Below are 25,780 nucleotides of genomic sequence, written 5' to 3' on the forward strand. Positions count from 1 at the left end.
GTCAAATCGTCATTCAGTAATCATTGGTGAAAAAAGCCTCGGAAAAATGTGAATATTCTGCTTTCTGGTATCTGAACCTATTGTCCCTTATGCACCAGTCGTTGTCATTTACTGCTCAGCTTATCCACAAGAATATGTCTCGCCACAGTAATCATCAACCCCCCCCTTTTTTTTTAGTTGCTTATTAACTCCATAGCGTCTTTATATATCAAAATTCTACTGGTAAGTACCTGTAGTCAAACCTGATTAAGAGTGTCTTCAGGATCATTTCACAGAATTGATTGTATGGAAATCATCCTTATGTGTATATGTATCAAGTGCAAAGATATTCAGAATTTATAGTTATAAGATATGGAATTGAAGACGTATGCGATGCAGAAGGATCAAAATTGCAATAAACGGTAAGCTTAACTCCCAAGTGTTCTCTTTATACAACTCATATTTAAGTGATATGTAAAATCGTACCTGATATCATAATGTATAACAGCAAAGGTCAGGCGACCATAGTTCGTGGATTATATGGAATGGCTTTGTCACCTTTAGAATATGTCTTGCTAATCAAATAGGCTTGGGATCTGCCGTCTGAACTATTGTTTTAGATAACAATATGATTACTTTTTTGTTGGCCCGTCTGTATATTCTGTTTGGGATGTACAGTGAAGGATTTGAGATCCAGAGTGATTTCAGAGTCGGATAGATTAGTCGGTTAAATAAATTGACTACACGCGATAGTTATATGAGGAATTGCATATACTTAACTGATGAGGTTTTATTACGTAGCATACAGGTTGTCTACCACAGAATATATCATTCATTAACTCGGGTTTTTCCTAAGGAAGCCTATAATGATTTGCAGCCTTAATTTATGAAACAACTGTCTAGGCGAACGTAGTAAATACACGAGTCCCCCGCCCTCATGTATCGTTTTCTTCCATGACGCGTCAGGTACAACATTTTCATATGGGGAACTTAAATATGCGTAGAAAAGTTCTCTACATTACTGTTACTTCGTTATATTTCCTTTCATATGAATCAGGACCTAATAAAGTTGAGGAAAAGACTACTCCCGATGATTATCGAGTGGCATTTCCCAAGAAGATATGAAAATATATACGTATCTACCTTATCCAGTTTGTTAAGTATAAGTATTATTAACTGCTACCGGTTGAGTTCACTTGCTGTACTTTGTACTTTATGCTTTATTTAGGTGCTAGTAATGTGAAGGTTACGGTTTTCTATTTAAGATTTTGATTTGTTTGATCATAGGTAATATCAAGGAAAAGATGAGGGGATGGGGAAACTTGAAATCCGTTGTCGGTACCATGATGGCAGCAAATATCAATGGAGCGTGTGTTTAGCCGTTGTTTAAGACCGGGAGGATAACTGTAGTTTGTTTAAGCTAGGTCATAAGATATGTTTATTGTGTAGCGTAAATGTAATTTCGGAGTGATGCATATACCTAAGTTGTTTAAATGCTTTGTGGTGTTTTCCATCTGAAAGTAACAAGATGAGCAGGTTGTTAGATGTCATCGCAGGGTTAAGGGTCGGTAACCGTCAGTTTTATAGGTAGTGGTACTATTGGTTTTCTGGCCTGCTGCAGATATTGGTATGCAGTAGCTTTGGAAACACCATCACTGAAAATTAAACGTAGCTTTGGAAACACCATCACTGAAAATTAAACTTAGCTTTGGAAACACCATTACTAAAAATTAAACTTAGCTTTGGAAACACCGTCAGTAAAGGCAGGTTAGTGTATGGACTAGACTGCTATGGCGGATTCAAAACCTTTCAGACACTCGACAGAGAAGTGTATAGATATTATGGGTTGGGGCTGAAATGGTTTATAGGGAAGAGTTTCCCGTAGAGTTTATCTTGTAAGAGAAAGTGTTGTCACGTGCATTGCGTTTGTAGTAAAGTCATTAATCCAGAGGAATGTAAACTTAAGTGCTTCCGAGACTCCGATTGTTATTTGATATTCATCAGTAAACATAACGGAGCCATCGGCTCATCATTCCAAGGCAGCGGATGAAAACATCAACTGAGTTTACTGTAAAATCGTAGGGGAAGGAATTGTCAGTCAGTAGACTAGTAATGGATAAACGTGGGATGAATCCATTATATCTTGTTAAGATGCGATCAGCTGATGTCGTTGGGGATAAAGGATGCAGTTCCGGTGTTGGTTTAAGGAAGAGGATGAGAAGTGTAGGCGGGGAGTCCCAGGGGAGTGGAAGCGGGAGTCAAGGTTAGGCAGTGTACGGCTTTAGGCTAGGCTTTTTTCCCCCATTTAATTTTCAGTCTCACTAATTTATTGTACTTCGTGGCTTTATGATATTATTATTATTATCTTTTAGACTTCTCAGGGATTTCGTATTTTCATTTCTGTATTCTTGGTCATTCTTTTCTCTTGCCATTGTACTGTAAACATTAAACCTCGTGCATTACTTCCGTCTGGCAGAAACAGTAATTAATGTTTGATACGAGACACATGGAACTAGAAGGGCAAAGGCGTAGTGTAGGTGTAGGCCCTTCTCGCTGGCAAGGCTGTGACCTACATCACCCTTACCTTGGTGTATTTTGGGCGAGGGAGCTGTTGGTGTGGACACGCGGTTCTGTGATGTCCACGATTATTATTAGCAACTTTTTTTTTCTTTTTCCGTGGCAAAGACTTAACTGATTTGATCCCTCTTGGCAATAACAAGTTGTAACAGGTCTGTAGTGGTCGATGTAGTTCGATAGCGATTTGGAGTTGCAATTGCCCTTAACTTTACTCACTGTAGCTACAGTGGAGACCAAAAGACTTTCCTTATGCCACGACTTTCATTTTCTCATAAGTCCTTAAGAATCTTATATTTTGTTGAAGTTATGAGGTGTTGTGGGATTTGTTTTAGTATGTGTGTATTTCTATTGAGTGATCAGTACAAAAGTGTTCACCGCCAACCCAGTAGTAACCTACATTAAGCTGACTCCGGCATTCATTTCATTCATCCAGAAAGCTCTTCTTGAAAGAATTTTCCTGGGCAACTAATGTGGTATTCCCTCTTAAAGACCCCATTGATCAACAAAAGGTTATGACCGTTACCATCTGAGTTCGTTTCATGAAACTGTTTTATCGAGGCTCGGATTAGATTAATTTGTCTTGTTTGTAACTTACACACACACACACACACACACACACACACACACACACACACACACACACACACACACAACGTATTTCTACACTGTTAGTCGAGCATTTAAGGTGCCTGACAGAACGTGGAAGGCACTGATGCCCAGTAGTTCATGTAGGTCACTTTTGTTCCGATGTTTTGTTTCTTTTGACTACCAAATTCTGCATAGTCAGTCATTTCTCCCACCGTAACTCATTGAGTGTATGAAGTGGGGAAGCCAGCTGAGATTGGACATAACTCTGGCCATAAACCCAGTAACCTAGAAATGATACTCCCTGTGGTGTAACTCTCCATGCGGATGAGAGGTGGGTGAGGTAGAGCAATTAGAGCTAATGATGGTAGAGAGCAGCGAGGCAGCATGTACAGAATGATGATGATGACAGGAGGGGAAGGATGAGATGGGTTAAGAGTTAGTGGAGCAGAGCAGAACCAGGGGTAAGGGTGAGGCAGGGGAAGCAGAAACAGGAGGGAGTCGCCAGAGACTGGGAACGTGTTGTGTCCCCCGCAGGTGTTGGGGTTGTCTGTTGAACGTTGATGCGGGGATAGCGTAGTCCTCTCTGTCAACGTCACTGTCACACACATATGTGTTCGCGCTTTTATGTCTTGTTTTAGGTGTACAGAACATGCTCAAGCAACTGTAGCTGTAGTATGTTTGTATAACAGGCTTGTGTTTTCAACATTTGTACAGCGCTCTATGAAGAATGATGGTATGTGTGGGGAAAAATGACGCTAGGTACATCCTGATGTGGGTGTGTGAACAAGCAGCTATGGACGTCATGGCGCCGACGCGGAAGGGCTTGGGTTAGGGCCATGAATTAGACCATTAAGTGTGAACCATACATATATGGGTGAGCGTGGGTTGCGCGCGCTGAACCTGGCCCTACGAGGGAGGTGACATGCGCGCGCGCACACGACGTCTTCCGCAACCCAGAATTGAGATACCATAGTATTATTACGTGTGTTTCTCTCTCTTTTTATACATAAATCTGGAGTCGAAAGATACGGTCTTAAAATGCACATATTTCATAAACCCATTTGTATTGACTGACGTGACAAGAAAACGCTAATTGGTCAGTTCATAGCGATTATAGCACCATAAAAGTTGTAAACATACAGGTATGGTATATGAGATGAGAACTTTTAACTCTTCTAGCCACCCCGCTTTAACGACCGTACATAAATTAGCGTCGGGCATGTGTGGAGGCCGCACCATCGTTCTTGACCCAAATTTTTCACCTTTACGTCGGCTTCTTAATGCTGGACGGGAATACAAAGCTTCGTTTCTTGTAATACTGTGGATTTTATCTATATTTAGATGTAAGAATGTCGCTGTTGGTGTTGCATGGGAGTAAAGGTTTTTTAATGTCATTATAGACTCTCATGCATGTAGTAGCAGAGAATTAAAAAATATATATCCATATGAAAACGAGTCATTCGAAATTCTTCGAAATACAGTTATGTATATGTTTGCCCCTTCCCACTTACAGGCGTCATTTATCTCTCCTTAAGTCTTTACCTTTCTTGTCTTTTATTTGCTTTATTTACAGTGCAGACCACGTTTTCCACCTCCCGCACTTGCACTGAGCTTAGAATGGTCGATGTGAAATAGCAAAAGTTGAGCAGAAGGCAGCTATTTCCACCCACGGTGCACTGGCAGGCGTTGCTCAGCCCGCGCTGCCCCCTCCGGCATCATGTGGGTCATTCTCTCTCTCTCTCTCTCTCTCTCTCTCTCTCTCTCTCTCTCTCTCTCTCTCTCTCTCTCTCTCTCTCTCTCTCTCTCTCCTGTATTTGCTCATGGGGTTGAGAGAAAATGCGTGATTTTTTTTTTTTTTTTGGGGGGGGGGGGCCGCACGACCCTTGAGTTTGACGGTCTGGCCTTTGATCTAAGATGTTTGGGTCTAGTCAAACGCCAGGCCTTCGTACCTAAGAGTTGTACCGTCGTGCTCATAAAGATGATCATCTTGATCAACATGTGTTCCAAGGAGTGATTCGCCTATTTTCACTTGGAAAAAAAAAAAGTCGTGGTGCTTGACGTCAGTTCATATACCGTTACTCGAGTGACAGTGTATGTGCGAAAGCTTGGTACACACATAACCAGTATCTCAGTATAGCTGATGGACAGTTGCAGCTTGTCACCAAGCTGAATAGTTTTTAGGGAAGCAGCGCACTCATCACGTTAGTTGAAGCAAAGCACAACTAACGCGTACGTAAGTAATTCCTCAATTGACTTAATCCACATCGCAGCGTATCAGTGATGGGTGTTTATAGTTCTTGATCGTACCAGATATTCACTTAGAAACCGTTAAAAAAAAAAGTGTAAACTCATTAATTCCTCTTGAATTTGGAAGGGAGGTGCTCCTGGTTGTATAGAACTCTTCAGCACAGTACAGTAATTTGGTCTCAGCGTGAGGTATTAAAACTTTCTAGTCATAACCAGAAGAGCTGTTGATCCACAGTTTCATAATTATATGATCAGTTAAACTAAGAAGTGTTGAGTTTTTTTCACGTGTATGTATTTTCTATCTGTGGTACGACCAAATCTTAACGGTAATTGCTGCTGAGTGTATGCATCAGCACCTACATATATTTATCGAAGATAGGATGTCACTTATTTTTGCTTGGCGGTTGTTTAGGATATGTCAGTTATTTTTGCCTGGTGATTGTTTTTAAAACTTTTTATAAAGCGTATAACGTAAGCTTGTGATATCCGTCACAAATTTATCCATAGTGTTGGTCGGCTAGGATAGTCACAGAGTCCAGGCGATTGTGTCTGGCTGTCTCGTTACTCGATGGCCAACTGTCTTGGTAGAATTCTTGGTTGCTCGCCAACAGTCCCTTCTCTTATGAGCCACCTGGGCTGCAGTTTCTGAAGTCGAGGCTGCTGGTATTTGGCCTGTATGAATCTTTAATTTTCCTCTCCGTATATCGCCTACTGCAGGGAAGGCGGTACATAATATTCTTGCTGTTAATTGGAATGATTTTAAAAAAGAAAAACTTCAGAACACATGTAAGGTCTTTTGCTATTACAACTGTGGTTTATGATCGTGTCTGATTTTCGTTATTTGAACTCTTCTTGTGGTTTTCAGAGATGCGAATCTTTACTGAAAGGTCTTATGAACATATGTCTTTGCTTCTATTATTATTATTATTATTATTATTGTTATTATTAGTATATATATATATATATATATATATATATATATATATATATATATATATATATATATATATATATATATATTTCCTTTAACATAATTAGAAATTCAGAATATGCGTCCCACTGTAACCTTGGTGAGGGATGTTGTTAGGGACAGTGTGGTGAGCCGGAGGGGAGGAGGGTGATTTAGACTTTTCTGTAAGTAGGATATATATAGAATAAAAAATAATATGACACGTCTTGCTATTTTATGTAGATTTAATATCTCCATGTTCCGGTAGCTTATTAATTGGAACAGGGCTTACTTCAGTAGGGAAGACATGGCTTATCTGCTATTATTTATGGTTTTCAACATCTTGAGGTATTGTTGAATCAAAATATTTTGCGATAGATATCTAGTCACTATATACCGTCATGTGCATCTGGAGGTTATGTTTGGAGATTCTTCTTTAAAGGTTGTGATAACTACACCCCAGCACTCATGGTTGTCAAGCACAGTAGCTATATAATGGAAACATTTCCAACTCATAACTCAATCGAGGCGCCTGTCTTCTACCTGCTTTCTGGCGAATAAGAATGATTGGTAATTCAAAATGATTTGCGGGTATCGAAGAGAGAATGTTATTGTGTTGTGCACAGACATTCACGTCAGTCATTATTTGATCCCAGCGATCACTGTTGCTCATCAGCAATAGATTACGGTGGAGTGCCGCACAATAGTCACCTTGAGTTCGTTAATCGTTGTTAATGACCTTGGACTACAGTGGAATTATAAGTAGTACACTCGTACACTTCATTTTTTTCCATGTCTTCATTGAAAGTAGATATTATCCAATGAAAGAGAACAGCCTTACAGGTGCGGCATTGCGTTAATCTCATGACTGGAGGGTTCTTGTCCTTGGTGGAGCAGTGCGGAAGTGGAGGTGGATGATGTTGGTGTCTGAGGAACTTTGTGACCCTCATTCTTATTCCTGGTGACTCATCACAGCGGTATCCCCTCGTGCTTGACGATCCAGACTTTATGAAAGTAAATGTACAATCATAAAATGTTATTGCGTAAACCGGAGAAAGAAAAAAAACGCGGGAATCGAGATACACGGAAACAAGTCATGAAAGTGTAAGAGAGTCAAGCAAGAATATATAATAAGGACAGAGATCTGCGGCGGACGAAGAGAGAGAGAGAGAGAGGAACAGTGGAGTTTCTTACAAAAGCAAACATGGTGGTCATAAAGAGTGAGTGGCGTTAGTACAGAGGGGTTCCTCAGGTGGTGGTATCCGGCCCAAGGTTACCGGTGGATGATGGAGGAAGTTCATCTCCTGTAAGTTCAAGGTCACCGGCTCAACTTTCCCTCACAGGTGACCTTGTTAACCCGCTGGTGCGATGTCAGGTTCTTACTGTGTTCATTTCTTCGATGTTTCTTGTGCATGTAAACGTGAAACACTTGTCACAACACTCGGGGTCTTAAGTATGTACACACACACCCATATATATATATATATATATATATATATATATATATATATATATATATATATATATATATATATATATATTGTGTGTGTGTGTGTGTGTGTGTGTGCGTAAAATGTATTGAAACTACTGGAAAAAAAATACTGATATAGGAAAGTGACTAAGGAATGTCAAAATCATACTTTCCCCACATGTTCAGTAAAATACGTATAGTTTCGTCGCGTTTGACAGGATAATTGGCGCGTTCCAAATTGTGGCTTAAAAGCTAAGTGGCACCTCAGCTAGTGGATGCATACCCCCATGAGAGAAGGGAAAGTTCATTTATGATACTTTGCCTGGAGCATAGTGTACCATTATAAGTTTAAATGCAGAGAAAAAAGTACTTGGTGTTTAGCCTGGACGTTAGTGCTGGAGTTGTGACGGAGGTTGTGAGGTAAAAGGGAGATGGTGGTGGGGTGTAGGTGAAGGAGGAAGCGTGCCCACCGCGCGTGCCTAGTGTCTTGGGAGCTGTGCTGGCTGCAGCAGCCAACGACGGAGGTCCTCACCACCTGGCTTACTTGGTGCTAGATCATGGATGCCATACAAGAGAACGATAACTGGAACACTTTTCTATAGATGTAAACGGCATACTGCTTTCACATTGCTGAACGGACGAGTGTTTATATTATATTAGTGAGCGGGTTTTTATGAAAGTTGAGATCTGAAATTTTTCTCTCGAGTGGAAAACTAGTGAACGACCCTGTGCTCTGCCATAGTTTATCGTGGATCTGTTGTGTTTTTATAATTGTGCATGAAGCGTTAGTAGCGAAACATGTATTGCACGCATTGAACTCTGAATAAAATCAGTGAAATGTTATTGCTGAATTACGTTTAATTTCTGAAGAAAAAATAAATAGTTTAGTGAAATCGTTAGTGAATTGGAAATCAAACGATTAGTTTACTGGACTGCAAGTGTAACATAAACATTGTTATATTTGTAAATTAACATTACGTACTTTGAACTTTAAATGAAATTGTAGCACCGACAAAGATAATGGGAACAGAGCATATACATATATATGTTTTAGTGAATTGTGAGCTAAGAAGTTACATGTTAGTGGTGATTTAAGAGAAATTTAAGTATTACTGAACGACACGTCAACCAGAAGTTAAATTGGATCTCGACTGAAAAGTGAAATATTGGATTAATCTCGTCTGTTGGAAATTTGAATCATGTGAAAATGACGAAAAATGTTCGTAAAGTAAATTTCAATAAGCTGGCAAGGTCATTGTATTGTATTTCCTTGAAAAGTTCTTACGACATGTTAAGGGATCTTTATAGTGCTACATATCTCAGGCTGTTGTACCAACTCGGCTGGCATATCCCTCTGTTCTATGGATATACATTATTTGTTGTATATCTTTTTTTCTGTGGGAATTGCCGGTTTAGCCGTGTGCTGTGGCACAAGGATAGCTTGCAGTGACCAAGTAAACCATTACCAGAGAATTCTGCAGTATGGAGAAGGAGTTGCGTCATTGGACATAAACCGTGCTCAAGTTCTTAACGCGAAAGTGCAAGTGGCGCCGCAGCTGATCGTGCCGATTGGGTGAATCATGGCAAAGTAGTCGGGTGAAGGCGACGTTTGGTTGTCTTGGGAACTTGTGGCCAGTGATGTAGGGCTTCCTTATATCTCAGTGGAGTATCTTTGATGCTTGGAAGTTACATACGTTGCGTTTTAAGTTTTACATCGAGAAAGGGAAAATTTTAGGTTGAGACAAACGAATGGTAGCATAATGTAGGTGAATGAATAAATGGACATGCGGGTAACTAGGTATTTGGTGATAAGGGTAAGAAATGAGGAAGGGAGAACAGTGGTTACTGAAGATCCCCTTTCCAGCAAAGCTGTAAGGCAAGGTTAAGTAGGTCGGTTACAAACCTAATTTGATCTGACCTAACCTAGGAAAACTTAAGGTGAGGGGGGACGGGGATGGAGTCCTCAGATAATCCGAGAATAGTTATGAGGGCCTCAGTCATGATATTAAGACGTAAGAATGAATAAAGTTAACTGGAAAGTTGGTTGATTTTAAGTGATAAAGCATTGTCGAGTTGCCTGAGGTCTAACGGGCAGGGCAATCAATGTAGATGAAGGCTGGTTTGCTGCACCTTTCGTAAGGTGAATCCGTTTGGTTGCCGACTGGATAAGTGTAGTCAAAATTGGGCAAGAGACTTGGATTAAGGATGGTTATTTGGGTTATTAGGTTATCCTTTAATAGGTCATTGAATGGCCGTCATCGTTAAGTTTTAACCACCACCCATTGTGAATTAAGAAAGCAACATAGACTGGGGTTGGGTAGGCAGAATTGTTGGTCCCAGTTCTTTTGGTTAAGTTGGGAGCAGCGTGGGTGTTGACATGTGAGGAACAATATAGACAGGGTATGAGGCACTGTGGGTTTCACTCTAAACTAGTATAGGTGCACTGTGGAGGTGGAATGAGGAAGCAAAGTGAAGGACATCTTTGGTGGATGTAAGAACGGACACGAGAGTAGTAAACTAGGATGGTGCCTTAATGGAGGCGATAGGCACCCGCCCACTCTTGGAGGTTGGCCTATCTTATTAACACTGAAATGGCTTTTGTCTGTTTCTTTTCAGTATATATGTAACTGTATGGTATGGAGAAAATTAATATTGTGATATTTCTCTTCATAGTACTTCGTAGCTCATGAAGACGACGAGATGCATCTTTTTGATGACAGATGAAGATCATTCCCAAAAGTTTGTGTAACATTATCTACACAGTGGTAAAATGACCTCTGTTGAACTTTGGATATTAATGGTTTCATCCGAGGACGGTGTTGTGAACGAAATTAAAAAGCTATCAGAATTTGGTAAAGATGATTAAGATGACTTTTCACGCCAAGTATTGTTTTGAAATTTAAGGCGGGCGGACAGTCACTTTAATACGGGTATAAACTACTATAAGAGGAGTAACTTGCGGGAAGCGTAATGATGCAGAAGCGCCGGCGAGTGAGCGACAGCGTACTGGCCGGTGTGCTTCCGGCACTTGGCCTTAGAAAGCATTCGAGTGTCGTCAATACCCGGGGTGGTCACCTTTCTTCTGCTTCAACCCTTACCTCGCCGCTTCCATGGGCCGTCATAAATTTCGACATCTTCTGGGTATTGCTCAGCCCCAACACAAAGTGTGGCGAACGGTTGGCAAAGAGTTGTGGAGTTCGTACAGATTGTGCTGCTCACTCTCACCTTCAAGGCGACAGTGCTTCTGAAAACCACCACATCTGTCAGGGCGCTTCATCTGATGAAACCCAGGCTAACCATGGCGGACCAGGCTGTGAGACTCACACCTGCCAGGCCTTCTCAGCTGGTAGAAAGTCTGAATATGACGGCTCTTCAGGTGGTGGCGTCACAGCCCTGCCAAACCACTCTGGGAGCTGCACCTGCCAAACCCTCCCAGCCGCTGACACTGGCAACTGCAAGGGCACCCCTGCAAGCAGAACCATATTTCCCTCCAGCAGTAATTGTCAGAGCCCTGGCATACCCTCATGTAGCACCAAGGAATGTCGTTGTAATGAAGTAGACTCCACCTCCACCACGTCTTGTCACGACAACCCTTGTAAAGTTAGGGTTTGCTCACATGGAACAAAACCTCCTCAGTCATGTAGCTCTGTGGGCCAACTGATGTGTAACTATGCATCTGCCTCGCACACTACGCCAACTCGCCAGAGCGTGGGTGGGTGTTGTTCGTGTGGTCAGATGGAGAGGAAAGTGAGCAGGGACAGAGGTGTGGCGAGTGGGGTTAAGTGGAATGGTCCTGGGATGGTTCATCCCTGTAGTGGTTGCTCTTGTTCTACCCTTTGTCAACTCCATGCTATTAAAGAGGTAGGTTTGCATTGCAAGTCGCATCACTCATGTAAATCTTATATTTTTTTAGAGAGAAAATGGTAGAATTCTAGATACATTCTTTGTTTACTGTAATTTCAGGCAGCTTATTGCATAATTTGTATATAAGTTGTGTTGGTTTAGAGTAGTTTTTTTTTTTTTTTTTTTTTTTTACAAATCGAAAAATATTGGAGGCAAAAATGTTCACGAGTTGCTACATAAGAACATATTCTTTGAAATTTTTTGTCCTTGCATCAACACTCATATTTTCGTTTTTTTTTCTAACAAAGCTCAAGTGCTTTACATATAATTGGCTCATCATGAAACACCTCATTTACAAACACGTATCGTTTTCACGGAAAAATCTCTTATCGTATCCGTATCATAGAGGTTTAGATATGCAAGTGGCCAATAAAATTGCCATGTTCGGTGTATACATAATTACAGTGGTTGTTTATGGGAAATTATTTCAATATCTTACGTAACATTTATACTTGGTTGCATTCGAAAGTAACATGCATTGTACTGCTCAGTAGGTATAGCAAAGAAATCGTTAACATATATTTTCAGGCATTTTATAGAACCAGTCATTTGACATGATTTCCAAGCAATACCTCTTATAGAATATAATTGATGTTGGATAAAGCAGAATAGAGTGTCATTTTCAACACTACACAATGGTGAGGTAATTTAAGAATGGGAATGTGTCATGTGTGGTCGTTTACGAAAAACTTGATCCTTGATTTGCAGACTTGATCCTTGATTTGCAGCACCTATTCCGACCATATTAGCTGGAACTTGTATATATCTAAATTTGACCAGGTATTTCTTATCGATGAGTAAACTTAGGCAGTAACTTGTTTGTACAATCAAATGATTTTATTATGTATCTGTTATCATTAAGTTAAGCAAGTCCAGGAGCTGTGTAATTCCCCTCAGAACCGTTTTCGGATGAAAAAGAAAATATCTGATTAACAGGAATATTCAGATCAGCCATACCCACAAAAGATGTATTGTGTGCTGTTTATACAGCGTGTATTAACAGATGTGAAAAAATTAATTACGATAAAGATCATTTGGTATGATTGGCATAATATAAAGCTCTTCTCTATCAAAGGCCGTTGTTGTTTGGGATTGACAGGTAGCAGAATCCGTGTCTAATGAAGACGGTAATGCACCACTTATGCCCAAGATATAATTTAGGTTTATAGTTTGCACCGTTTCATTAAGATTAAAAAAAAAAAAGTACGACTTTCATGCATTGCTCTAACCCTCTTTAGCAAGAGATATTAGATGTTTCATAGTTTTTTTTTTTTATTTACTGAATCCATGAGGAATAATTAAACGTAAATTAAAAGTACCCTTACCTTTCCAATCAATATTAACAATTCTTTGATAGTTTTTAGGAATGTTTATGCCATGTTTGACTAATTTCATTTATTGTTTCATGTCCCCTGTTACTCACCATATTTGTAAAGGCTTTATGTAAACTTTCTTTTAACAGGTTGCTTAGTATGCCCATTTATTGGCTACTTTGGTAATACTCAAAATAATCCATATATTGTTGGACAACTTTGATCAAGTTTTATGAAAACTCGTACATTGTGAGGTTACTGAACCGAGTCACTTGTTCCCCAGGAGGCACGACAATTGCGTGCAGGTGATGTGGACCACCGTGAGGGCTCCCAGGTGAAGGGCGCAACCATGAAGGTGGCGGGCGAAGGGTTCTCTGCCCACAGATCAGCTGTTAGCGAGCAGCAGCAGCGCCAGACAAAAACTCCAGCAGGCACTATTAACCAAGAATCATCCCGGCAAGCAGCCAAGTCAGGCCTCACCATAAAAACCAAAGGCGTGTGTACGAAGCAGTCCTCTTCTATGACTTCCTCACAGGTATAGAAGCCATCATTAAAAATATTTCATTACACACACACTCAATATATATATATATATATATATATATATATATATATATATATATATATATATATATATATATATATATATATATATATATATGGTGGCCAATAAATGGAGAGATAGGTAGTATGTTTGAGGAAATGAACCTGTATGTTTTGGATGAGTGAAACGAAACTCAAGGGTAAAAGGGAAGAGTGGTTTGGGAATGTCTTGGGAGTAAAGTCAGGGGTTAGTGACAGGACAAGAGCAAGGGAAGGAGTAGCCCTACTCCTGAAACAGGAGTGGTGGGAGTTTGTGATAGAGTGCAAGAAAGTAAACTAGATTGATATGGGTAAAAGTGGATTGAGAGAGATGGGTGCACATGTACCTGGGCATGAGAGGAAAGATCATGAGAGGCAAGTGTTTTGGGAGCAGCAGAGTGAGTGTGTTAGTAGTTTTGATGCACAAGACCGTGTGATAGTGATGGGTGATTTGAATGCAAAGGTGACTAATGTGGCAGTTGAGGGAATAATTGGTGTATATGGGGTGTTCAGTGTTGTAAATGGAAATGGTGAAGAGCTTGTAGATTTATGTGCTGAAAAAAGACAAGTGATTGGGAATAGCCGGTTTAAAAAGAGATATACATAAATATACGTATGTAAATAGGAGAGATGGCCAGATAGTGTTATTGGATTATATTGATAAGTGCGCGAAAGAGATACTTTTGGATGTTAATGTGCTGAGAGGTACAACTGGAGGGATGTCTGATCATTATCTTGTGGAGGTGAAGGTAAAGATTTGTAGAGGTTTTCAGAAAAGAAGAGAGAATGTTGGGGTGAAGAGAGTGTAGTGAGAGTAAGTGAGCTTGGGAAGGAGACTCGTGTGAGGAAATGCCAGGAGAGACTGAGTGCAGAATGGAAAAAGGTGAGAGCAAAGGATGTAAGGGGAGTGGGGGAAGAATGGGATGTATTTAGGGAAGCAGTGATGGCTTGCGCAAAAGATGCTTGTGGCATGAGAAGTGTGGGAGGTAGGCAGATTAGAAAGGGTAGTGAGTGGTGGGATGAAGAATTAAGATTATTAGTGAAAGAGAAGAGAGAGGCATTTGGACAAGTTTTGCTGGAGGTCAAGAGAAAGGTGCTGGAGGTGAAAAAGAGGGCAAATGAGAGTTGGGGTGAGAGAGTATCATTAAATTTTAGGGAGAACAAAAACATGTTTTGGAAGTAGGTAAATAAAGTACGTAAGACAAGAGAATAATGGGTACATTGGTGAAGGGGGCTAACGGGGAGGTGATAACAAGTAGTGGTGATGTGAGGAAATGGAGTGAGTATTTTGAAGGTTTGTTGAATGTGTTAGATTATAGAGTGGCAGATATAGGGTGTTTTGGATGAGGTGGTGTGTGAAGTGAGAGGGTTAGGGAGAATGATTTGGTAAACAGAGAGAGGTAGTAAAAGCTTTGTGGAAGATGAAAGTCGGCAAGGCAGTGGGTTTGGATGGTATTGCAGTGGAATTTATTAAAAAACGGAGGTGAATGCAAGAGTTTTGGAGAGAGGGGCAATTATGCTGTCTGTTGTGGATGAGAGAGCTTGGGAAGTGAGTCAGTTGTTGTTCACTGATGATACAGCGCTGGTTGCTGATTTGGGTGAGAAACTGCAGAAGTCTCCAACTTCTGCTCTTTCACACTTGAATCTGCCACCAGTGCTTTATCATCCGCAACAACTGACTCGCCTCCAGGCCCTCTAATATACCCATTGTCAATATATGAACAGTCATTGGTTGGTTTTCTGTAAATGCAGATATTAAACATGATGCCACCCTCATGGATCAATCTAGGAATGGTAACATTATAATAATTTTTTAATTCCATACTAAATTTGATGGAAGGTACTAAATTGTTGGGCAGGGGAAGAATTGTATGTAGATTTTCTCTTGTCAGCTAGATACACTGATAACTGTACTCCTCCTCGAGGTGACAGTGTGAGTGAAAAGTCACCTTTGATGAGGCTGTATCATAAGGAGTATGGTTTTGTCAAATAATTTCTCACTCCAAAGGGATCTACATTTCTCTACAACTGGAAGTAGTGCAGCTTTGGGCTGTAGGAACCTCTAGAAAGGTTCATGTTGTCACCAGGACTCTATCATAGAAATTGGTTCTGTAGTAATTACGAATAAAGAAATTCACACACACATATTAATCTCCTGAGAAATTAATATGCACTGGTATTTTATCACATTTACTCTGCTTTCCAGTAGTATTGCCACTCTTCCCAGTAACATTGCTTGATGTGATTTATTTTCTCTTTGCAGAGCAATGTAAACATCACTGTTTTTGAGGATCTGGATAAATTAAGTGCATCGTCACAACCAGTTGATATTCAAAATGCCATCATGCGCTATTCTGGTGTGATGTCCTCCTTCGTTGAACAACTCAAATCCCTGACAGTTAGTGAATGTCTTCAAGATGCTCCTTCACTTCTTGAAAATATAGATGACATGATGAGAAAAGCTTGGTCAGTACCCATTTATGGTCATGAATTGGGCTTTTCTCTGTGTAATGTTTTGAGAAATAATGGTGGTATGGACATCCTTTTAGATAATTGTCGATCTGATGACTCTGATTTGAAATTTTCAAGTGCTAAAGTGTTAGAACAGTGCCTCACAACAGAAAACCGTGGCTATGTGGTTGAGAAGGGTCTTGAAAATATAGTGAATGTCGCTTGTGATTGCACAAAGAATGGCTCATCTGTGGACAAATCTCGTGTGGGAACAGGCATATTGGAGCATCTGTTTAAGCACAGTGAAGGAACATGCTCAGATATCATACAGTTAGGAGGTTTAGATGCTGTGCTGTCAGAGTGTAGAAAATCTGATGTTGAGACTCTGAGACATTGTGCTGGAGCTTTAGCAAACTTGTCCCTTTATGGTGGATCAGATAATCAGCAAGCTATGATCCAACGCAAAGTTCCAATGTGGCTATTCCCTCTCGCCTTCCACTCTGATGACAACATAAAATATTATGCCTGTTTGGCTATTGCCACCCTCGTTGCCAACAAGGAATTAGAGGCAGCTGTCTTACAGTCTGGGACTCTAAATCTTGTAGAACCATTTGTTTTAAATCAGATTCCAGACCAGTTTGCTAATTCTACGGTGGCACACCGCCATGGGCAAAGTCAGAGCTGGTTGCAGCGACTCTTACCAGTTCTTAGAAGTAAACGAGAAGAAGCCCGTAATTTGGCAGCTTTCCACTTCTGCATGGAAGCAGGTATCAAGAAACAGCAAGGAAACATCGAGCTCTTTAGAGAAATTGGTGCTGTTGAGCCTCTTAAAGAAGTTGCTAGCTCTCCAAATGCCATCGCCAGTAAGTATGCAGTGCAGGCACTTCGTCTTATTGGAGAAGAGGTTCCACATAAATTAAGTCAACAAGTGCCACTGTGGACTCCAGAAGATGTGGAAGAATGGGTCAAGCAAATTGGCTTTTCTCAGTATTGTGAAGACTTCATCAAGTCTAGAGTTGATGGAGACCTTCTTCTGCAGCTTACTGAGGAAAATCTTCGTGAAGACATTGGTGTAAAGAATGGCATTTTAAGACAAAGATTTCTAAGAGAACTAAGGAAACTAAAACTCCTTGCTGATTATTCTTCTTGTGATTCCTCAAAACTCAACGAGTTCATTGTAGAAATTGACAAAGAATTTGCAGAGTACACGTACCGCATGCTTCAAGCTGGAGTATCTCGAGATTGTCTAAGGTAAATACATAATAACTTGATGCTAATGACACAAGAGTGCATATTCTGTTGCTGTGAAATAACCATAAGATTATTTTATTATATTAAAGCTAAACATATGAATAACCATGAAATTATAGGCAGTTACATAAAAGCATATATAAATATTTTTAGATACCCAGTTATGTTTATAAAATATATCAAGTTTTATCATCATGTATTATGATCACTTTTTTTTTGTAAAGTAATAAACTGATAATGAATTTCTTTTCAGATATCTCACAGAAGAGCAGCTAATGAAAGAGTGTGGCATCTACAATTCTATTCATCGTCAAAGAATTAAGGACACAATATTGAGTAAGTTTAGCATTATTGCTACGTAGTTTGATAACTTATTGTATACAAGGAATTTGATGGTGAGAAAGAGATTTTATTATATAAAGCTATTATGTATCTTAAAACCTAATGCATTTTAAAGATGATCTTTATTCATGTAAATGTTAATATTTGAAATATTAATTATTGTTACTGTTATTTTTAGTATCTAGTATATAATTTTGTTTTGCATGCAACCAAGGATGTGAAAAATTGAAATGTTGTAAGTTATAATTCCTATTTAACACAAAAGCCACCTTGCCAGAGGTGACTTTTCACTTATGGTGTAACGTCGGGCTATACATAGATTCTATTCTATTCTATTTTGCTTTGTCGCTGTATCCTGCGTTAGCGAGGTAGCACAAGGAAACAGACGAAAGAATGACCCAACCCACCCACATACATATGTATATGCATACACGTCCACACACGCAAATATGCATACCTATACATCTCAATGTACACATATATATATACACACACAGACATGTACATATATACACATGTACATAGTTCATACTCTCTGCCTTTATTCATTCCCATCGCCACCCTGCCACACGAAATAACAACCTCCTACCCCCTCATGTGTGCGAGGTAGCGCTAGGAAAAGACAACAAAGGCCCCATTTGTTCACACTGTCTCTAGCTGTCATGTAATAATGCACCAAAACCACAGCTCCTTTTCCACATCCAGGCCCCACACAACTTTCCATGGTTTACCCCAGACGCTTCACATGCCCTGGTTCAATCCATTGACAGCACATTGACCCCGGTATACCGCATCGTTCCAATTCACTCTATTCCTTGCACGCCTTTCACCCTCCTACATGTTCAGTCCCCAATCACTCAAAATCTTTTTCACTCCATCTTTCCACCTCCAATTTGGTCTCCCACTTCTCCTTGTTCCCTCCACCTCCGACACATATATCTTCTTGGTCAGTCTTTCCTCACTCATTCTCTCCATATGACCAAACCATTTCAAAACACCCTCTTCTGCTCTCTCAACCACACTCTTTTTATTTCCACACATCTCTCTTACCCTTACATTACTTACTCGATCAAACCACCTCACACCACATATTGTCCTCAAACATCTCAATTCCAGCACATCCACCCTCCTACGCACAACTCTATCCATAGCCCACGCTTCATGGCTGATTCATGTGAGAAATTGCAGAAGCTGGTGACTGAGTTTGGTAAAGTGTGTGAAAGAAGAAAGTTAAGAGTAAATGTGAATAAGAGCAAGGTTATTAGGTACAGTAGGGTTGAGGGTCAAGTCAATTGGGAGGTAAGTTGGAATGGACAAAAACTGGAGGAAGTAAAGTGTTTTAGATATCTGGGAGTGGATCTGGCAGCGGATGGAACCATGGAAGCGGAAGTGGATCATAGGGTGGGGGAGGGGGCGAAAATCCTGGGAGTCTTGAAGAATGTGTGGAAGTCGAGAACATTATCTCGGAAAGCAAAAATGGGTATGTTTGAAGGAATAGTGGTTCCAACAATGTCGTATGGTTGCGAGGCGTGGGCTATGGATAGAGTTGTGTGCAGGAGGATGGATGTGCTGGAAATGAGATGTTTGAGGACAATGTGTGGTGTGAGGTGGTTTGATCGAGTAAGTAACGTAAGGGTAAGAGAGATGTGTGGAAATAAAAAGAGCATGGTTGAGAGAGCAGAAGAGGGTGTTTTGAAATGGTTTGGGCACATGGAGAGAATGAGTGAAGAAAGATTGACCAAGAGGATATATGTGTCGGAGTTGGAGGGAACAAGGAGAAGTGGGAGACCAAATTGGAGGTGGAAAGATGGAGTGAAAAAGATTTTGTGTGATTGGGGCCTGAACATGCAGGAGGATGAAAGGAGGGCAAGGAATAGAGTGAATTGGATCGATGTGGTATACCGGGGTTGACGTGCTGTCAGTGGATTGAATCAGGGCATGTGAAGCGTCTGGGGTAAACCATGGAAAGTTGTGTAGGTATGTATATTTGCGTGTGTGGACGTATGTATATACATGTGTATGGGGGTGGGTTGGGCCATTTCTTTCGTCTGTTTCCTTGCGCTACCTCGCAAACGCGGGAGACAGCGACAAAGCAAAAAAAAAAAATTATTATTATTATTATTTTCATATATTTATTTATACTTGATCGCCATTTCCCACGTTAGCAAGGTAGTGCCAGGAAACACAAAGAAAGAATGGCCCATTGAAAGGTCTGTGGGGCCTGGATGTGGAAAGAGAGCTGTGGTTTCAATGCATTACACACGACAGCTAGAGACTGAGTGTGAACAAATGTGGCCTTTTTGTCTTTTCCTGGCAATACCTGGCAATGGGAATGGATGAAGGCAGCAAGTATAAAAGTGTGGATGTGTCTGTATTTGTATATGTATGTATACGTTGATATGTATATGTGCGTGTATGGGCGTTTATGTGTATATATGCATATATGGGTTGGGCCATTCTTTGTCTGTTTCCTTGCGCTACTTCACTGACCCGGGAAACCGCAACTAAATATAATAATAAATATACATGTATATTGTTTATATTACAATCACACTGATGATGATTTTATGAATGGGTAATTGAACCTGAGTAGGAGTTCAGATAATTTCCTTTATTGAAATTTTTACAATAAACTACATGTTTCATTTAAGGAAACTACTTCATACACTGTAAACTTGTGTAAACTTCACAGAGTTTCAAATCCCAACATAAGCACATTGGCTTGTACACCTTCTACCTTCATGTCAGAGTGGAAATTGTCCTGGTTGTTAAAGGGAAAGTTGGGGAGGTGCCTTGTGGCAAAGGGGGGGCTAGGCAAATGAGAATAGTAGGAGATAGAGACAAAAGTAACTGTGCACAGTAATAAGATTTGTTCTCTGTAATTTGTTTTTCTAATTACTTGCAAATTTTGGCATAATACTAATACCAGATTAATTTATTACAGATGACAGTGGCCAGCTACAAGATGCCAGTTCCTTAGATAAGACCTTAGATGTTTTCATCAGCTATAGACGTTCTAATGGCTCACAGCTTGCAAGGTAAATGCATTTTTGTTTTCACGACTAAATTTGTCATTTAAACATGTAGAATATTGATTATAAAAAATATATATTGTATGGTAATAGCATTGTTTTCTCTTTCAGTTTATTAAAGGTCCATATGCAGCTCAAAGATTTCTCTGTATTCATTGATGTGGAGCGCTTAGAAGCGGGCAAGTTTGACAATAATTTACTTAATTCAATCCGCCAAGCAAAGAACTTCCTCTTGGTCCTAACACCAAATGCCCTAGACAGATGTATTGGTGATACAGAGTGCAAAGATTGGGTTCACAGGGTATGTATTGAATATGCATTGTTTTAAAGTTGTTTTTTCTCTATTACTGAGTTCATTTGTTTGTACATCATATATAATCAGTTGTGTGTAGAAATGAAATCATTGCATAATCAAGATTAGAGACTCCCATCAAGCTTTTCTCCATAGTGCTAGTATTTTTCCATCCATAAGGGGTAAGAGCAATCTTTGATGTGTTTGAATCAGTGTTTGACAGATTGTTGATGTCATTAATACATATTGGAGTGAAGTTTCAGATATGTATATGTCTAGTAAAGTTTATTTTAAGACTGGGTTGGGTGGTTTAATGCTTGTCAAGTCATTAAAGGGTGAATGTGATTGTCATTGTCTTGTTTATTAGGCAAGGTGGGGATCTTATTGTTGAAATATGAGACATGGTTAAGATTTATATTTCTGTCTGGGCAGTTGTGGATGATTATGAAATTGATTTGGATTTGAAGGGTTTACTGTTGTTAGGAGTAAATGTGAACAGGAGTGTTAGTGTTTGAGTTTTGGAGAGTGTGTGAAGGGAGGAAATTAGGAGTAAATGTGAACAGGAGCAAGGTTATTAGGCTTAGCGGTGCAGAGACAGGTTGGTTAAAATTATAGTAGTCCCAATTTTATTTTATGGCTGCAAGGCATAGGCTATGGATGAAAAATGTGTGGAGAAGAATGGATATCTTGGAAATTAAATGTTTGAGGGTACTATTTAGTGTGAGGTGGTTTAATCAAGAAATTAAATATTCTGTAAAAGAAGGGTGTGGTAATAAAAGAGGATGTGTTGAAATGGGTTATACATGGAGAATATGAGATGGCCATGATTTGGGCACTCATTATTCCATGCCATCTCAGCTACCATTAACACTATAGCTAAATATATGTATTGTACCTGTATTTACAAATATATATTTAAATGTTTCATTTAGGAGATTGTGGAAGCACTGCAGTCTGGCTGTAACATCATTCCCATCACTGATAACTTCCAATGGCCAGATTCTGAAGAACTACCTGAAGACATGCAAGCAGTCTGCTGTTTCAATGGTGTCAGGTGTGTAATGAATAAATTGTTTTAGTACGAAATGCGACTGTTTTTCAGTGATGACACTTTATAATATGTATATCCTTTCATTGTTTTAACCATTCAAAATATCATGTTATTGCTTTCACTTGTTGTCACTTTATCACCAATATTTTTGACTTCCTGTTTCTTAGCTCTCATTTCTGCAATAATCTTGAATTGAATCCTTCTCTTTCATGACTAGTATAGTTTACAAAAAGCAAGATGCCAGATTAATATCCTTTCGTACTTTTTAAATGTTAGTGACGAAAGAAGTTGCACCTTAGGAACTAATTGGAAAACTGAGGGCTGTGTCAACTAGCTGACATTGAAATGCACTAGTTTAAAGATTGATTAGAATTTGCAGGGCCTGTGGGATAATTAATACTGTCTACATGCAAAGTTAAAGCCAGCATGAGAGACAGGAGAATGTAGGGAAAAAAGTATACCGATTGACAAAGTACCTCACTCTTCAAGGCCTCAGAAAATATTAAAATTTCTTATGATTCATGTGTAAATGTACAGGGGCTTATTGTTTTCTGAGCATTACTTTATAAACTATAACTGCTGTACTCAGTATGAGTATGCAGAATTCATTTCTTCCTAAAATCTTAAACTCATCGTTTTCATCTCATGTTATTCATAGTTTATACAGTCCGAATGTTTTTGTGAATTTCTGAGATACTTGCCAGTTGTTGGTGGTAGATAGTAATTTTTCAGTGTCATTTATTCATTTATTGTAGATTTTGTGAATTTAAAAAGAAAAATTTTTCCATTTGAAGATTCTATTATTACAAAGTTTGTGGTCATCTTGAGTTACTTGTCAGTTTTATATACTAATTAGGGTAAATGTCATTATGATGGTAACTTAATTTTCATTTGTTTTTCCATCTCTCACAGTCATAGATATTCAGGGCATTGCAACATGGATGACATAGGTTTATTGAAATTGTCTCAGTTGTTTCTGAATTTGAAATTCATAATAACAAAATTATACCCTGGGGTGGAAGAGAAAGAATTTTACCTCTGTATTTCCAGTGTGTCATAGAAGGCAACCAAAGGAGGCAGGATCAGGGGGCTGCAAACCCTTCCCTTTTTGTCTTTGAATTTTTAAAAGATGGGTCAGAAGAAGGAGTCAAGCACAAAGTGTGCATCCTCCTCAAAGGCTTAGGCTGGGGTGTCTAAATGTGTGTATATGTAACCAAGATGAGAAGAGAAGAGATATAGGTAATATGTTTGAGAAAATAAACCTGGATTTTGTAAAACAAAGATCAAGGAAAAAGGGAAATTGGTATGAAAATGTCATTGTAGTAATGTCAGGGGTTGGTGAGACGAGCTAAAGGAAGGAGTAGCACAACTGAAAATGAAGTTGGGATTGTATGAGAGTGTAAGGAAGTGAATTCTAGATTAATGTGAGTAAAAATGAAAAAGGATGGTGATAGGTTGATGATTTTTAGTGTTTAAGCACCCGGCCATGAGAATAAAGATCATGAGAAGTAAGTTCTTTGGGAGCAGCTGAGTTTGTTGGTAGTTTTGACGTAAGTACTAAGTAGTAGTGATGGGTGATTTGAATTTGAAGGTGAGCAGTGTGGCTGTTGAGGATTTAGTTTTATGAATGGAAATGGTGAACAGCTTGTGGAGTTGTACGCTGAAAAAGGACAGGTGATTTAGAACCTGGTTTAAAATGAGGGAAGAGAAGAGAAAATGAGCCCAAGTGAAGGTTGGTCTCCAGCAGAGGTGTGTGATGTCACCATTATTGTTTAATTTGTTTATTGATGGGGTGATGAGGGAGTAATTGTAGAAGTCTCGGAGAGAGACAATTGTTGTTTGCTGATGATACAGTACTGGTGGCAGATTCCATTGAGAAACTGCAGAAGTTGGTGGCTGAATTTGGAAATGTGTGTGAAAGGAGGAAGTTGAGTAAATATGAATAAATTCAAGGTTTTAGGTTTAGTGGGGTTGAGGGACAGCTTAGTTAGGGTGTGAGTTTGAAGAGAAAAATTTGAGGAAATGAAGTGATTTAGATACCTATGAGTGGAGTGGACATGGCAGTGAATGGAACCATGGAAGAGCAAATGAGCCATAGGATGGGTGAGGCAGTGAATGGAACAATGGAAGTGGAAGTGAGTCATAGGGTGGGTGAGATGGCAAAGGTAGTGGGAGTGCTGAAGAATGTGTGGAAAGACAGATCATTGTCTGGAAGGGCAAAAATGGGCCTGTTTGAAGGTATAGTGGTACCAACAATATTATGTGGATGCGAGGTATGGGCTGTAGATAAGGTGTGAGGTGATTTGATTAAGAAATGAGAAGAAAGATTTGTGGGAATACAAACAGTTTGGATTGGAGCTGAACTGCGTGTGCTGAAATGGCTTGACATATGAAGAGAATGAGTGAGGAAAGGTTGACAAAAGTGGAGGGAACAAGTTGGAGATGGAAGGATGGAGTAAAAAAGGGGCAATAGACTTGCATGGGATAGAGTGAATTGAAATGATGTGATTTACAGGGGTCAATTTGTTGTCATTGGTCCGACCCAGGGCATGTGAAGCATCTGGGTTAAACCATTTACAGGTCTTTGGAGCTCAGTTGAGGATAGCAAACTGTGATTTCAATCCATTGCACATGACAGCTAGAGAATAACTGTCAGATGTAACCTTTCTTCATCTGTTCTTGGCACTACCTTGCTAAAGTGAGAAATGGGGATGAAATATGAAAAAATAAAAATTGTGAAATTCACCTTTGTTCTGGTAGTACTTTAAGTTATCTAGTTTGAATTGCTAGTTTGAACTGATAATACCACCCCTAAATCCATGACCCTTATAGATGTTCTTAGAAATGTATTCATATTCTGGACCATGTTAAAAATTACTATTTATAGGCAGCTTATTTGCACTGTGAACAGATTGAATTCTTTCCATATTCTTTTTCATGTATGTTAACAATTAAAAAAATTTCCAGATGGATCCACGATTATCAGGATGCCTGCGTAGACAAAATGGAAAGGTTTATGCGTGGAGAATGTAATGTCCGTGGAGATGGTCCACTTGGTCGCTATGGTAGTAGAAGTGTGGAAGGTGGTATGGCTACTCCTGGGACGCCATCCACTCTACCAAGAGCACCAATATATCAGCGCACTACAAGCACAGAAAGCGGCAAGGGTTCATCATGTTCAGATAAAGACCCTAAAGACTGACGGGGCGACCCTGCATTGGTTAAACATAGAAGGTATATTTTCTATACACTTTCAGTGTTAGTATAGGAGCATTGCTAACTCATTCCATAGTTTCATATGAGAATTTCATACTTCATGTGATTAGCTGCTATTACATTTGTCAGAGCCTAAGCTACAGCTAGGAGAAACCATGGAGAGGTTTGTGGGATCTAGTTGTGGAAAGGGGACAGTGGTTTTGATGTATTACAAATGACAGCTAAAGATTGGATGTCAGCAAATGAGGCTTTTCTTTGTGTGTTCCATGCACTACCTCACTAATGTGGGAATTGGTAAACAAATATGGAAGAAAGACATTTCTTAGGGCATTACCCTTCTACTTTATATCACTTGGGCATTTTAAGCTTGTCTTTAGAAGTTTCTCATTATACTGCTCCCAATTTAAAGGGGTGGACAGGGTGCATAGCCTTTTTTATAACCTCATCCAATGTTCACTGATGTGAAAAAACAAAATCATATGAACATCAACACAAATAATTTTTTTTACTTCACATAATAAGTTGGTTTATCAAGT

The 25,780-nt window shown here is 39.5% G+C and overlaps 1 protein-coding gene across 17 annotated transcripts in view; it reads left to right on the plus strand.

Moving 5' to 3' along the window:
* Sarm (sterile alpha and armadillo motif) overlaps positions 1 to 25,780 on the plus strand; it is a 652,833-nt gene that overhangs the window by 624,447 nt on the left and 2,606 nt on the right. For 16 of the 17 annotated variants that reach the window (XM_071690649.1, XM_071690650.1, XM_071690653.1 and 13 more), the window contains 7 exons: positions 13,311 to 13,562; positions 15,873 to 17,311; positions 17,565 to 17,647; positions 20,598 to 20,691; positions 20,797 to 20,986; positions 21,910 to 22,031; positions 24,996 to 25,262. In XM_071690649.1, the coding sequence (XP_071546750.1) occupies positions 13,311 to 13,562; positions 15,873 to 17,311; positions 17,565 to 17,647; positions 20,598 to 20,691; positions 20,797 to 20,986; positions 21,910 to 22,031; positions 24,996 to 25,230 (2,415 nt within the window). In that variant the 3' untranslated portion in view covers positions 25,231 to 25,262. Of the gene's footprint in view, positions 1 to 8,271; positions 8,416 to 10,484; positions 11,673 to 13,310; positions 13,563 to 15,872; positions 17,312 to 17,564; positions 17,648 to 20,597; positions 20,692 to 20,796; positions 20,987 to 21,909; positions 22,032 to 24,995; positions 25,263 to 25,780 lie in introns of those variants that run through there. The other variant, XM_071690659.1, reaches the window with a different exon arrangement.

This window comes from Panulirus ornatus, chromosome 48 (assembly GCF_036320965.1).
Source record: "Panulirus ornatus isolate Po-2019 chromosome 48, ASM3632096v1, whole genome shotgun sequence".
NCBI classification, from domain to species: Eukaryota; Metazoa; Arthropoda; class Malacostraca; order Decapoda; family Palinuridae; genus Panulirus; species Panulirus ornatus.